Genomic DNA, 13,134 nt, shown 5'->3' with positions numbered 1-13,134 from the left:
GATTTTGTTATAGAATGGATCTGAATGATAACGCTGTGCGGTGATGTGGCGGGTTTGTAAATTGTGCCTATGTTATTCCAATAAGGTAAAAGTTATGACCTCCATGAGAAGACCCAAGAGGATTGTTATTCGTGGAAATGATGAGAGAGACTACCCATTTCTTGTCAAAGGTGGTGAAGATCTGCGCCAGGACCAGCGCATTGAGCAGCTCTTCGACATCATGAATATAATCCTTTCTCAGGATGCTGCTTGTAAGCAGAGATATATGCAATTAAAGACATACCAAGTGATTCCAATGACGACACGGTATGAGTTTCCCTGTCTGTGTTATTGCCTTGTACGTAAAGCTCAAATGTGGAAATGCTATAATCATGGTTCGTTACTAAAATTGTTGCATTATGTCTTTTTTTTTCTTTTCCAGGTTAGGGATGATCGAATGGCTGGAGAATACATGCACTTTAAAGGACTTTATTTTAAAAACTCTGACAACAAGTGAAAGAACAGACTTCACTGGGTATTGCAGTTTATAATGAATGATACAAAATGAGCTCAGCTTTGCCATTGTATAATGTATTTCATCTATTCAGTGGGGTTTAATGCAGAAGGATAAGTGTCGGCTCATAAATATCATGCTTAGCGAGAGCGATTCCTAAAAAGAAAAGAGTTCAACACTTTCCTGTGAGAATGTACACACATCCACTTCATAACTAAAAGGAAGTGAACCTGCCCTCTGATTACATTTCTGCTATGTTCACATTGGCGTTCAGAGATTGTATCAGGTTCTATCAGTTCTGATGGCAAGAACAATGCAGCGCTATTTTTGCTATCAAAGTAATGAAAATCTTGGCGGAGCCTCTGCTGACTCTTTTATAAGTGGTTGCTGTTTGAATCCATCATATAGCCAATCGGGCAGACCATTATGGCATAGCTTCCAAAATATATAAATGCAGAATAGAAAAAAGGGGGTGGAGCAACACCTGTATGGAATGAGTGGCCCAGAATAGAGGCAAAGGTCGTGGAGGTTTGGGGTGTGCAGCCTAGCAGAAGACGTGCCACTTAAGTGTGGTGTATGGAGGAGTGCAAAAACAAAACACTGGTGGCTCGGCGCAGTGCTCCACAACTAATTAAATAATCAGTACAATTCGGTGGAAATTTCTCCCTTTAATTGGTCGGATAGACAACCAGCATTGGAAAATACATTTTGGGGCAAAACCCCATCATCACTTCCACTGGATTAAATACTAAAACTGGACACGGACAAGAAAAAAGGATTTTTGTTATTAAGCGTAAAATGCATTTCTCATGATCATTCAGGGACGCAGCACCCACCCAATTTTTTTCCTTTTCTCCAGGTTGAATCCTTAATCTTTTCTGATTCTTTCTTAGCACCATCTGTTTCTTCCCACAGTCTGGATTATTTTGCAGTTGTGCATTAATTTATGTTTGCCCCACTGCTTTCCTACAAACTGATTTATTTCTGGAGGGGCATAGCAGGTTGGTGGAACTTACACTTTCTGCTTAGTGCCCATCTCCTAGTGGTAGCAGCTATACCCAAGGTCTTGCAGTGTCCCCCAATGCATGTGACGAGGAATGGATTTTATGTTGAGTAACAAAAATCCTGTTTTTTGTTGAATGGAGCTGTGTAAGCACATGTATTTTGTGGGAAGACCAGTAGTTACTGTTGGTTCCATTTTGTTGTACATACAACTTCGTGATAATTTTTAATTGATTTTTTTTTTTTGGAACCAGGGTGACTAATTCTGGCACACTGTGTTTTTTTCTGGTAGTATTAACCATGCTGGGTAAATAATGCAATAGACCAATGCACACGAATTATGTTACTTTTTTTTTTCAATTTTTTTATTTTACGTGTGTACTGGGAAAAGGATAGGGGTTTGAACTTTTAATATACAGATACTCCCCGACTTGCGAACGGGTTCCGTTCCGGGAGCCCGTTCGCAAGTCCGTTTTGTTCGCAAGTCGAACAAGTAGTAGTATGGAGCGGGATCGCGGGTGGATCCCGCTCCATACAACGTCGGGTGCCGGCTGTTCTTACAGCGGACACCCGGCGGCAGCAGTTCCGACGAGCCGCGCCGCTTGTCGGAACTGTTAACACTTTAAATACCGCTCTGACAGCGGTATTTAAAGTGTTAACAGTTCTGACGAGCGGCGCGGCTCGTCGGAACTGCTGCCGCCGGGTGCCCGCTGTAAGAAACAGCCTGCACCCGACGTTCAGGGGGCCCGTACAGCGTCCCACGATGAGATCGCGGGACGCTGTGTGGTTGCTAGGCAGCCGGGGACCTCCTGAAAGGCCCCAGGGCTGTCTATGCAGAGTGCCCATCAAGCGCACGGCTTGCTAGGCGCTCTGCATAGACAGCCCTAGGGCCTTTCAGAAGGCCTCCGGCTGCCTAGCAGCCGCGATCTGACCGGACAGGCTTCTATCAGGATTGATAGGAGCTTGTCCGGTCCCTGCACAGTATGATGTAATGCCATAGCATTACATCATACTGTGCAAAACAGATAGTTCGTATCTAGCGAAATTCGCAAGTCGAATGTTCGCAAGTCGGGGACTATCTGTATAGATTTTTTTAAGAATCAAAAAACTTTATTAAACTTATTTTTCCTTTTTTTTTTTTTGTCCCAATAGGGGACTTGAACTTGCGTTCAACAAATAAATTACGTGTGAAATGTGAAGGTCCCTTGTAAACATGTACCTCAAACTCAGATATTCAAATAAAATTGAGCAACAGTTAATACTAACTGCATAAAAATTCAAGGTTCTTAGTGCACATTTTGATCAAGACATGAGGGCCCATTCACCACGTCCAGGCAAATCTTATTGGAACCCATGAGCAGCAATAGTACAAATTCTTTCAGATATTAAATGTGTATGTGTGCTGAAACATGTTTCTGTTATTAAACTTACAATCGTCTGATGGCTTTCACAATATACTGCAATACTTAAGTATTGCAATTTGTTGTATATTTGCTTGATCCTATTAAGCCCTGCCTCTGTCAAGGCTTAATAGGATGAAATCTAAGCCAGCCATGGGAGCTCTCATGAACAGTACACCGTGATCTTGTTCTAGTGGAGCTGTTCAAGGGACAGAGGGAGGCCCCTCACTGTGTGAAGCTATTTAAACGCTGCAGTATTTAATGAGTGGGGATCACAATTCTCTCCAATCGCGGCAGCTGAGTGTTAGCTGCATTTGAAAGCCAACAACCACACTGTGGATCGAGCTTGACTCCAAGTCTGCTCCTTACTAACCCTGTACACATCTGACATTCATGTCTGATTGCACCATGTTACCGGCAGTAAATCCAGCTTTAACCCTTCATGCAAAGTGCAAAAAGGTATTGAAAGTGTAATGCAAATGTTTAGGCAGTAGTTTCAAAAAAGAGGGATAACCTGTCCATTGCTGCTCCTTCAAACACTGGGATGTGTATGTGTATATATATATATATATATATATATATATATGTATTATAGTGTTGAGGTTATGAGATGCCAGTGGAGGACTCTTTAAAGTCACGCAACTCCCCAAAAAATTCCACTGCACCAAAAAGCAGTTTTTACAATTAGTCTAGAGTTTAATCGATATAATAACAAATAAGCCCCCATATGGCTACATCTGACCAATGATCAGACCACAAGTCTCTCAAACATGAAAAGTCTAAAGACACAGTAAAGTGAGAACAGAGTCTGCATTCAAGCACTCTCCCCATCATATACATGGTGCAGGATACGTTTAATAGTTCCTCACCTATTGTACGTTAGTGATACATTATATGGCATATCCACAGAATATATTATGTAAATACCTCCTCAGTCACCTTCCATGGGTTTTTTAATTAGGTGTTTCACAAGCACTTACAGATGAGATAATCCTGTGTCACATACTGTTAGCTGGCTGTATAAATTACTTCTGGCAGTATCAGGCAGGGTTCACACATGGCGGATTCCCGTCGGAAATCTCGCGGTTTGGCCGCAGCAAAAACCGCGAGATTTCCGCTGGGAGAACCGCCGCGGCTTTGAAACGGCTCGGCCGCATGCTTTTCCGTTGTGGCCGCCGCTCCCATAGAGGAGAGCGGGGCCGCAACGTAAATAAACAAAAAAGGAAAGGTAAACAGACCTGCTCAATCTTTGGAAACCATGGCTGCGGCGGCTGCAGCCGCGGTTTCAACCGGATTTACCGCAGCAGATTAGCCGTCCCGTGTGGACAAGATTTCTGAGAAATCTCATCCACATGGCTGGCTAATCCCGAGATTAGCGGCCGCGGGCGGATCTGCTGCGGCAAAACCGCGGCAAATCCGCCCTGTGTGAACCCAGCCTCATAGCGCACATTGAGGGATTGGTATCTGGTTCTCGGTCTTCAGTCCAAAACAAGTACCCCTTTCTATTGTACATCCAGCTAATTGTCTATGACCAGCTGTACTGATTGGACATGCAGCATGGTGAGCAGGTTACTGTATTCCCTCATCATGTGCTGTATTCGTATAGATGACACATCTTATGAATGCTGGTTTGTGAAATGGCTAAAAATGTATCTTTATATTTGGATTTGTAGGAAATACAGCCCAGAGAAGCATTACAAAGCCTGGCTGGACAAGAAGGATAAGCTTGGAAGTCCTCAACAACATATCGACGCCTATACGTAAGAGCCTGAATGAGTGATTAGGTCTTGTAATCTGACGGCCTCTAGAGCATTGTAGAACACCTTCAGTTTAACCTGTTGATGATCAAACATTAGGGGCCTGTTCTAAGACCGGTGTTCCATACTCCTGACTTAAAGGGCTATTCTGGTTCTAGGTTGTTTTTTCAATTTTTCACTAATCCACTGGATGGGTGAAAACTGGTAGATTGGATAGGGTACGACCGCTGGGACTACCACCGCTTCATTCATTTCTATTGGGGCAGACAGAGATACCCGAAAGCAACACTCGGCTATGTGTCTGTGCCATTGTGTGGAATGGATCCGCTGCACATGTGTGACCAGCGGCTCCGTTCCCCACTACACAACAGAAATGGGAGCCTGCATCTTGAACTGTAAAATGGGGGAGGCCCAGGTCCCCCATTCTTCAGTGCATGGGTGAAAACTTGAAAAAGTGACCTATGACCAGAATACCCCTTTAATATGCAGCCCTGCGATTGGACGATGCACCTTATATATTAAAAAATGTATGCCTCTTCATATATTAGGCATATCTCAGGCTACCTGTACACCAAAAATGAAATTGTGGCAGCTACGAGCCAGAGTAAACTATATTAAATATGATGGTGGTGTCCCCACCCTCTGCTGCTAAGTCCTGCTCACTTCTTTTTTAACCCTTTAAGGACCAGGCTGTTTTGTACCTTAAGAACAGGGCGCATACGGCGACGGTTTTGGTTAGCGACAGCTTTGGATCATTTTTCTTTTATTCTGTAATTTTTTTATTCTGTAACATGACCTGTTGGCGGTCCCTGAGGACTGGAGTTGGGGGAACACTGGCGAAGTAGAAGAAACACTTACACTTCTTAGTACACAGCGCTCATTGAGTGCTATTTTCCCCTGGAAAGGAGAAGGCAGAAAGGGTTAAAAACTGCTTCTCCCTTCTCCTCTAGGTTCTCGGTTGTGAGTAACCGCTGACAATCCGACCTACTGCTTGATTGCAGGAGCAGAGGCTTTAATCCCATGCAATATTTTTGCTATTGGGCGGGATTAAAGCCCAGAACCAAGCGCCATAAATTTACAGCGCTTGGTCCTTAAGGGGTTAAAAAGTGGCGAGGCTGGCATAACCTCACTTATGTGAAAATTGCCGCTTTTTAAATGGAATTTCTTTAAATAGTAAATTGTGAACAATATTTCTTCCGCAGTAATGCCAACCGAGCCTCCGCTGTGCGCTCATTCAGTGAAAGAGAAGTGCTTGTTCCTGGAGACCTGCTCAGGTGAGGAAAGAAAACCAGTGCTGTCGCTTATAGCAGCCGATGAGAATTTAGCTATTATTATGTTGAGGGGAGCCCAGAGTCTTCTCATTGACTCTGGACAGTTTTGAGTGAGGCATGTGGCAGAATCTATAAGGCCTCTTTCACACGGGCGTTGTGATTTTCGGACACTCGCATCACAGCCGAAAATCGTATGAAGAAGAGAAAGCCGCAACCAAGTCGCAGCTAAATCTTGTGTTTTCTCGCCCATTCACTTGGCCAGGTGCGGTTGCTGCTAAAGTCCCTCCTCTTGCCAGGAGCTTCAATGGGAGCTGCCGGCTGATCACGGCTAAAAGATAGGACAAGACCTATCTTTTGCGGCTGCGTGTAAAAGCGGGCGACCGGAATCTGCAGCTTATGTGCTATCTTTTCCAGCCGGCCTATTTTATACACCAAAATCTGATGCTTCAGATCGTTGCGTTTTTCGGCCGACATGTTATAGCGGCAAAATAGATGCGATAAAACATTTGTGTGAATAAGGCCCTAATATGAGGACAAGTGATTGATAATTCCAGGTCAAGCCTTTTAACGTGGCATCGTCCTCTACAGTGAACAACACATTGTTTGATTGTCAAGTTTTAATGGTCATTGTTCACTTAGACCATTTGGCTGTTGAACTGCTACAGAGCCATCCCCCATAATGATGCTGATTTGCGGAGTTTCATTAGTCCATCGCCTAGTCAACTCAAGTAAAATCTGTTGCTTCTCAGGAAATAACCCACAGAGGTTCTCTGAGAGTAAAAAGAAGGCAGCACATCAAATATAATAAGTATTGTGTGCGTCTTTTGTTTCTTACTTTGCCTCTTGGTATTACAGGCTAAGTTTGCATTAAAGTGAATGGCCTGTAATACTCAGCCTGGCCACTGTGGTAGGAATGGAGCTGACTGCTTCCTGCAGAAATCAGTTGAGTGCACTGGCACAGCAAGCAGCTGAGCAGAGGGGGTCAAAGGGGTCAGACCCCCACAGATTTACTATTGGTGGCCTGTCCTAAGGATAAACTAGTTTACAACTGAATAACCCCTTTAAGAGAGTTGTTCAGGACCCAGAAAGCAAGGGGTATGACAAAATAGGTATTACCTGGAAAATCCACACTACTCCTGCCAGATTCCACATACTAATAACGTTGAAACCACCAACATGTGATGTCTGCAGCTAATAATACTTATTTTAGCATATCTTTTGCTAAAATATGCATATACTTTTATGTGAAGGTTTTTTAAAGGTTACAGTCAAAGAAACCGTATGATACAGTGTATACCTCCAAGCTACAAGGTTATTTCATGAAGTACCATGGAACTTTAGTATTGGCCTTGATTTAGTTTACTGTAGTTTATATGCGCTACCCAACTCTTTGGGCAAGAAGCGGGTGTTCCTTCTGTTGGGTATGAGGAGTTTGCACACGGCTGCATCCTGAAGGCTCTTTACATAGTTCACTACCATCTACCAAATCAAACTACTGAACTCCTGACATCTCTGAAGGGTCTGTATCTTCGTTACTTCACACAGTTTCTACCACCAGACTACTGATTACAATGTGTTAAATCTGTCCTATACATTGCAGGAGGGCCTTTATTAAGATGAGCGCAACTCCTGAAGCTTTTTTGGCTCTCCGCTCCCATTTTGTCCGGTCTCATGCTTTGCTGTGTATAAGCCATTGGATCCTTGGCATCGGAGATCGCCACCTGAACAATTTCATGGTGAATATGGAGACTGGAGGAATGATTGGCATTGACTTTGGTCACGCCTTTGGCACTGCAACTCAGGTAAGTGCGCTACACTCAGATTTTCAGTTGTATTTGAGTGGTCTCCAACATGAAGTGCATTGTTCTATATGTAAACACAGACGGGGTAGAGCTGGGTCTGTAACTTAATACCCCATGATATCAATAATGGTTGTACCATCTTTGGGATTTACACTGTACTATCTTTAGGCCACACTCACACATGCAGCCGACATAATGCCACAATTTAAATTTCATTTTCAGACACAGGTTTCTGCCCCCAACAGGGGGATTTAGCACACGCTATCATTGTGATGGGTGATGAGGTGCGCTAAACGTGGTAAAATAGAGCAGACAGCACTAGAAAATCATGACATTAGAAAACGCCACAACTGGGCACATGTCTGCGAGGCCCCATTGAAAACAATGGTAGTTTATACCGCGATTACCGCGGCGTTTAAAACGCAGCAGTAAAAAAAATGATGTGTGAGGGTGGCCTTAGTTGTAAATTAACAGGAAGCACAATTCCAAAGATGTAAAGAGGACCGGTCATCACTCCTGATGTGGCTGTTTGTTATTTTATGAGGAAGACAAGTATTTACTCAATTTTAGAGGTTTTTTTTTATAGCTCTGCTCTGCGCCGTTCCTGTGTTATTCCTCCTGAAAATGTATGAATAAATTGACAACTGGGGTGTTATCATTCCCCCTGTCAAAGAGGCATGTCCATACAGTCTTATACTGGTTAGTTAGTGTCTGAATGTGCAGAGATTCACCCCCAACTGGTAAAACACAGAAATGTTGTACTGACAACCAAGAGGGATGATGGGGGAATAACTCAGAATTGTAAGAAAACCTCCAGAATTGATAAAGAAACACTGCCATCACCTTTGAGCCCCTTAACCTAAGTTATAGGGCTCAGACGTGATGGAATGGGGGCTTTGCGGAGGTACCTTTCCATAGCTCTTCATAGCACAGGACACTTACACTGCTTCTGTAACTTCCCGAGTTATGGCAACGGTGTAGCATGCTGTTTCTGTAGCTCCCATTCACTTCAATGAGAGCTAAGGAAACGGCACTCGGCTGAAGCACTTGACTCTTTCCAACAGGTGGTCAGGACAGAGCACCAGGTTTACCAATCTCAGCCATGAAAAGCTGAGATCGGAACATCCGTCTAATGCCTGTAATACATTAATTTCTCTAAATCTTGTACTTTTTTTTCTTTTTTAGTTTTTACCTGTGCCAGAACTGATGCCTTTCCGCCTGACTCGTCAGATAGTTAATCTCATGTTGCCCCTGAAGGAAACTGGATTATTTGATTCTGTGATGGTACATGCATTGCGGGCCTACCGGACAAACCCTGACCTCCTCATTAGCACAATGGATGTGTTTGTAAAGGAGCCTTCGCTGGACTGGAAGGTAAAGCCTCCATTATTTGTTACCGGTATGACTTGGATTAATGTGAAATGGATACGGCTGTGGGATCTCACGATGGTTGCTTGTAGTTATGTGGTACATGTTGGCTGACTGAGTATTGCAACTGCTTCACTTGAGCGTCAGCGATAAATTGGTCATCGTCAGCTACTCGGTGGCAGTTTGAAATTTGATCCACATTCTTGATGACTACAATATGAACAGCTTGATTGGCCATTAAGCTGCTCCTCGAACAACTTAAATGAGCATGTGTCATTTCAAAACCCTTTGCTGAAATCAGTAGTAGAAATGAAAAGAAGTAACTTTGCAATTAAATCATATTAGAAAAAACTGCCTCTTTCTCCGCCTTTCAGCTACTTCTCCTCCCCCTATTCCTATCCCTTTCCATTCCTGGAATACATCTCCATGTGACCGAATTCCTTGTGGCCTCAGGGTGTGGAGGGTGGCCCACACTGTTTCCACTTTCGGTGCCCACGCTACTCTGATCGCCTTCCCTTCCAGCCTGCTAACTCTTTTGGTCACTTCACCACTTCTGGCGCCTTTTTTTCTGGCCTTCACTTATTCATGAGGAAGAGGCATTTGCTTCGCATTTATATTTACGTGGGGAATGCGCCTGTTGCTGATAGGCACTCAAATTCGGCCTGCCTAGGATTGGTTGCGACACACTTCCCGGGGTAGGATTTTCACTACTAACGAGCGACCCTGCCTCCAATTTCCTGTGTTTGTCATCCTGGGCTCTGTTTTCTTTGGCTCCTCTACTCCACAGGTTGGGGTGGGAGCTCCTGGACTTGGGTAGGACCTACTCCTGGCAGCTCCTTACCACCATTGCCCATTGTTACTCTTGCCTCAGCCCTTACATTGTACACACATGCAGCTAGGCAAATTAACCAGCACATGCAACTACAATGCTAGGTTCTAGGGCGGAACCCCGTCATGAGAGCATGACCATTGCGACATATGTTGCATGCTTCAGCTGTTGTACCAAATTTTCATGCAGGCAACAGGAGCCCCTTTGCACAAAATACCTGCCTCCCAGACCAGCAAATGCAAAAACTGTTAGAAAATGCCCCATAATATCTGCAGTTCTGTTCTCAAGTGAGCGATAATCGTTACCTGTGAAAGCGAAACTATCGCTCACTTGTCATAAGCGGTTGTTTAAGCTGACTTTTCTGATGGCTTAAACGACCTCGTTAGCGGTCGCTGGCTGCTCATGCTGTCTGAAAGCTCCCCGCACAATGCTTCCAATAGGAAGCGGGAAGCTGACGAGAAGCCACTCTCGTCTGGCAGGACTTTCAGTTTGAATGCACAAGCACTAACTACCTTAGTGGTGCCGTCGGCCCTCCTGTAGTTGCTGAAACGACTAAAACATACAGCGTGAAAAGAAAAAGAATGTGACATGCACCACTTGTCATGTATTACACATGCATGCACGCCAAGGTAATGTACGGGGATTCGTCCGTACTAACCGCATTGTGTACTGCTGTATGCTCCGCTCACGGGAGATACGCCACAGAAAAACACTGGTGTGAGAGAGCTCTTACCATATTGTGATATCTAACTTACATATTCTTTTTGCTCTTCCCTATGTGCAATTTGACATTTGCTTTCCCATTAAGGCCGTGTTCACTCATGACTCAGAGCTGCACAACTGATGCGTCCATCGCATTTTACTTCATACAGATGAACCTCACGTGTGAATCCGTCCGCACTCCTCTGTTACACAGCTGGCACAGATTTCTAGAAGTTTTCGCTGTCGTATTTATCAGTTTATTTTGACATAAGTTTGTGATAAGTGGATCATTTTTCACCAATTAGGTACTCATTAATATTAAATCATTATATAGAATTTTGAGGCCAAGCAGCTGAAAAAAGGAGGAGACTGGGTAAAAGACATAAACACGACTTCAGAGGACTGGTATCCTACACAGAAAATCAGTTGTGCAAAACGGAAGCTAGCGGGTGTAAATCCTGCAGTGATCACATGGTAAGTCATCCGTCTGCATTGTCATAATCGTTTCAACATAAATAATCATTACATGCAAAGTAGTCTAGCTCTCCCCTAATAAGATAAATTACAAAGTGGCATCATCCTCGCTGGGCCGCAGGCTGCAGCATCTCTCTTCACAAACCTACTCAGTCCCCCAAAAACTCCATCCAGCGTGTCTAAAGAGTGGCTGTGCTGGTTTGTTATAGTATAGTTTTGTTATGGTATAGCCTGCACTATTATAATGTAATAGTGGGTCGCAATTAACAGGCCATTCCCACTATGCACCGTACGGTCATGGCGTGGGGCATCGGAGCTGTGCCTGCAGTATCAGCAGTGGGTACTAGCTTTAACTAGCAGCATACATCCTGCTGTAACTGCTGGTATCGGAGGTAAAAACTCTGTGCCCGGCCCGTTAACCACTTAGATGTCTCAGTCAATAAAAGATTCTCACATACACCGCTCCTGGATACAGTGATCAGCCCCTGGTCATGTGATCCCTGACTCCACCCAAACAGGTGATCACATGACTGACAACATCACAGGTCCTGGTGGCTGCTGTTGGCATATCCAGTAATTTCTACCAAACTGCACAATGGCTCCTCCCACAGCAGTGACATCACTGCATGACAAAACACACAAGTGTCTCACTTCACTAATAAAATAAATTTGCATTATTTATTTCAGCGAAGAACTGCGACTGGGACACGCTAAGTCTAAGGCATATGGGAAATTCTGTGAGGTTGCCAAAGGAGTTGAGGAGTACAATATACGAGCTAGAGAACCTGAGGATGGACTTTCTGAGGAGATTCAAGTAAAATGTCTCATCGATCAGGCTACCGATCCCAATATCCTTGGCAGAGTCTGGACAGGATGGGAGCCTTGGATCTGAGGATGCAGCATCAGAAAACCCCATCTGATCTAGTCCTCTGCATTACTTACCTCCATCTTTCCTGAACACGTGTATGGTGTAGAATTCTTTATGTAATGAAATGTTCATGTAACTAGTTTCCTTCCTGCACTGAACTGATTGGGCAGGTCTGCTAGACCTGCTATATATACCAACTACTCCGGACGCACAACAGCGATCAGCTATTCATTACTCTAAAATAATACACAATTGCATTTTTAGATTGACAAAAAATAAAACAAATATTTTGTAAGAGTCTCAATTGTGTTTCAAATGTCGGGAAAGGGTTAAAAATAAACACGTATTTCATGGAGTTCTCGTAAAATACTATACCTGCACGATAGGGTGATTGCATGGGAATGCTGCGGCTTTGGGTCGTTTTCTTTAATGTATATTTTTAAAATTCATTGTGTCATTTTCTCTTCCTTAGGGTGCGTTCACACGAGCGTGTTTTTGTGCGTACATACGCACGCACACAAACACGCTTCTATTTGTAACAATGCATTCCCTATGGTATGTTCAGATGTCCGTGCTTTACAGGCATGTGCCTGTAAAGATAGGACATGCGTGCACCATAGGGAATGCACGGATTGTTTTGGCTCCATTGAAAACAATGGTCTGCCGACACCCCTGCATTCTTTTTCAGGGAAGGGCTTTACATATAAGCTCTTTCCTGAAAAAGAAAAATTTTAGTGTAAAAAAAAAAAGAAAAGAAAAAAAAAAATGCAGGCATTCTCTTCAATGGAGCTGCTGCCGGCGGCTCTATTGAAGACAATGGTCTGCTAGCACACCTGAATTATTTTTCAGGGAAGAGCTTAACATATAAGCCCTTCCCTAAAAAAGAAAAATGTTAGTGTTATTAAGTAAATTTTTTTTTTTTATCTGTCTGCTGCTGCTGTGTCCCCCGCAGGGATGAACAACACATCGGTCGCATGTGGCGGATGTTTTCTTCATCCCCACTAATTAAAAGAATTCCCTGGTGCTACATCTTCCACATCTGTCAGGCAGCTCTCGCTCGTCATTCATTCATTCTGTGATTGGCTGAGCACCTCAGCCAATCACATTCAGCTCTTTCAGCAGGCGGGGATTTAAAATCCCCACCTGTTGATAGATTAGCACCACAGTG

At 43.8% G+C, this 13,134-nt stretch overlaps 1 protein-coding gene across 1 annotated transcript in view; it reads left to right on the top strand.

The window, feature by feature from the left end:
* The window catches only part of PRKDC (protein kinase, DNA-activated, catalytic subunit), a 187,027-nt gene extending 174,757 nt beyond the window's left edge, over positions 1-12,270 (top strand). The window contains exons 79-86 of the mRNA XM_066578069.1: positions 86-306; positions 422-514; positions 4,569-4,655; positions 5,855-5,926; positions 7,524-7,725; positions 8,911-9,099; positions 10,959-11,098; positions 11,786-12,270. Coding sequence (XP_066434166.1) covers positions 86-306; positions 422-514; positions 4,569-4,655; positions 5,855-5,926; positions 7,524-7,725; positions 8,911-9,099; positions 10,959-11,098; positions 11,786-11,990 — 1,209 coding nt within the window. The 3' untranslated portion in view covers positions 11,991-12,270. The remainder of the gene's footprint in view (positions 1-85; positions 307-421; positions 515-4,568; positions 4,656-5,854; positions 5,927-7,523; positions 7,726-8,910; positions 9,100-10,958; positions 11,099-11,785) is intronic.
* Positions 12,271-13,134: the final 864 nt, after the last annotated feature.

The sequence above is a fragment of the Eleutherodactylus coqui genome, chromosome 9 (genome assembly GCF_035609145.1).
Source record: "Eleutherodactylus coqui strain aEleCoq1 chromosome 9, aEleCoq1.hap1, whole genome shotgun sequence".
Taxonomy (NCBI): Eukaryota; Metazoa; Chordata; class Amphibia; order Anura; family Eleutherodactylidae; genus Eleutherodactylus; species Eleutherodactylus coqui.
Note: the sequence above shows the minus strand (reverse complement) of the source record. Positions and strands in the feature narration are given on the sequence as shown.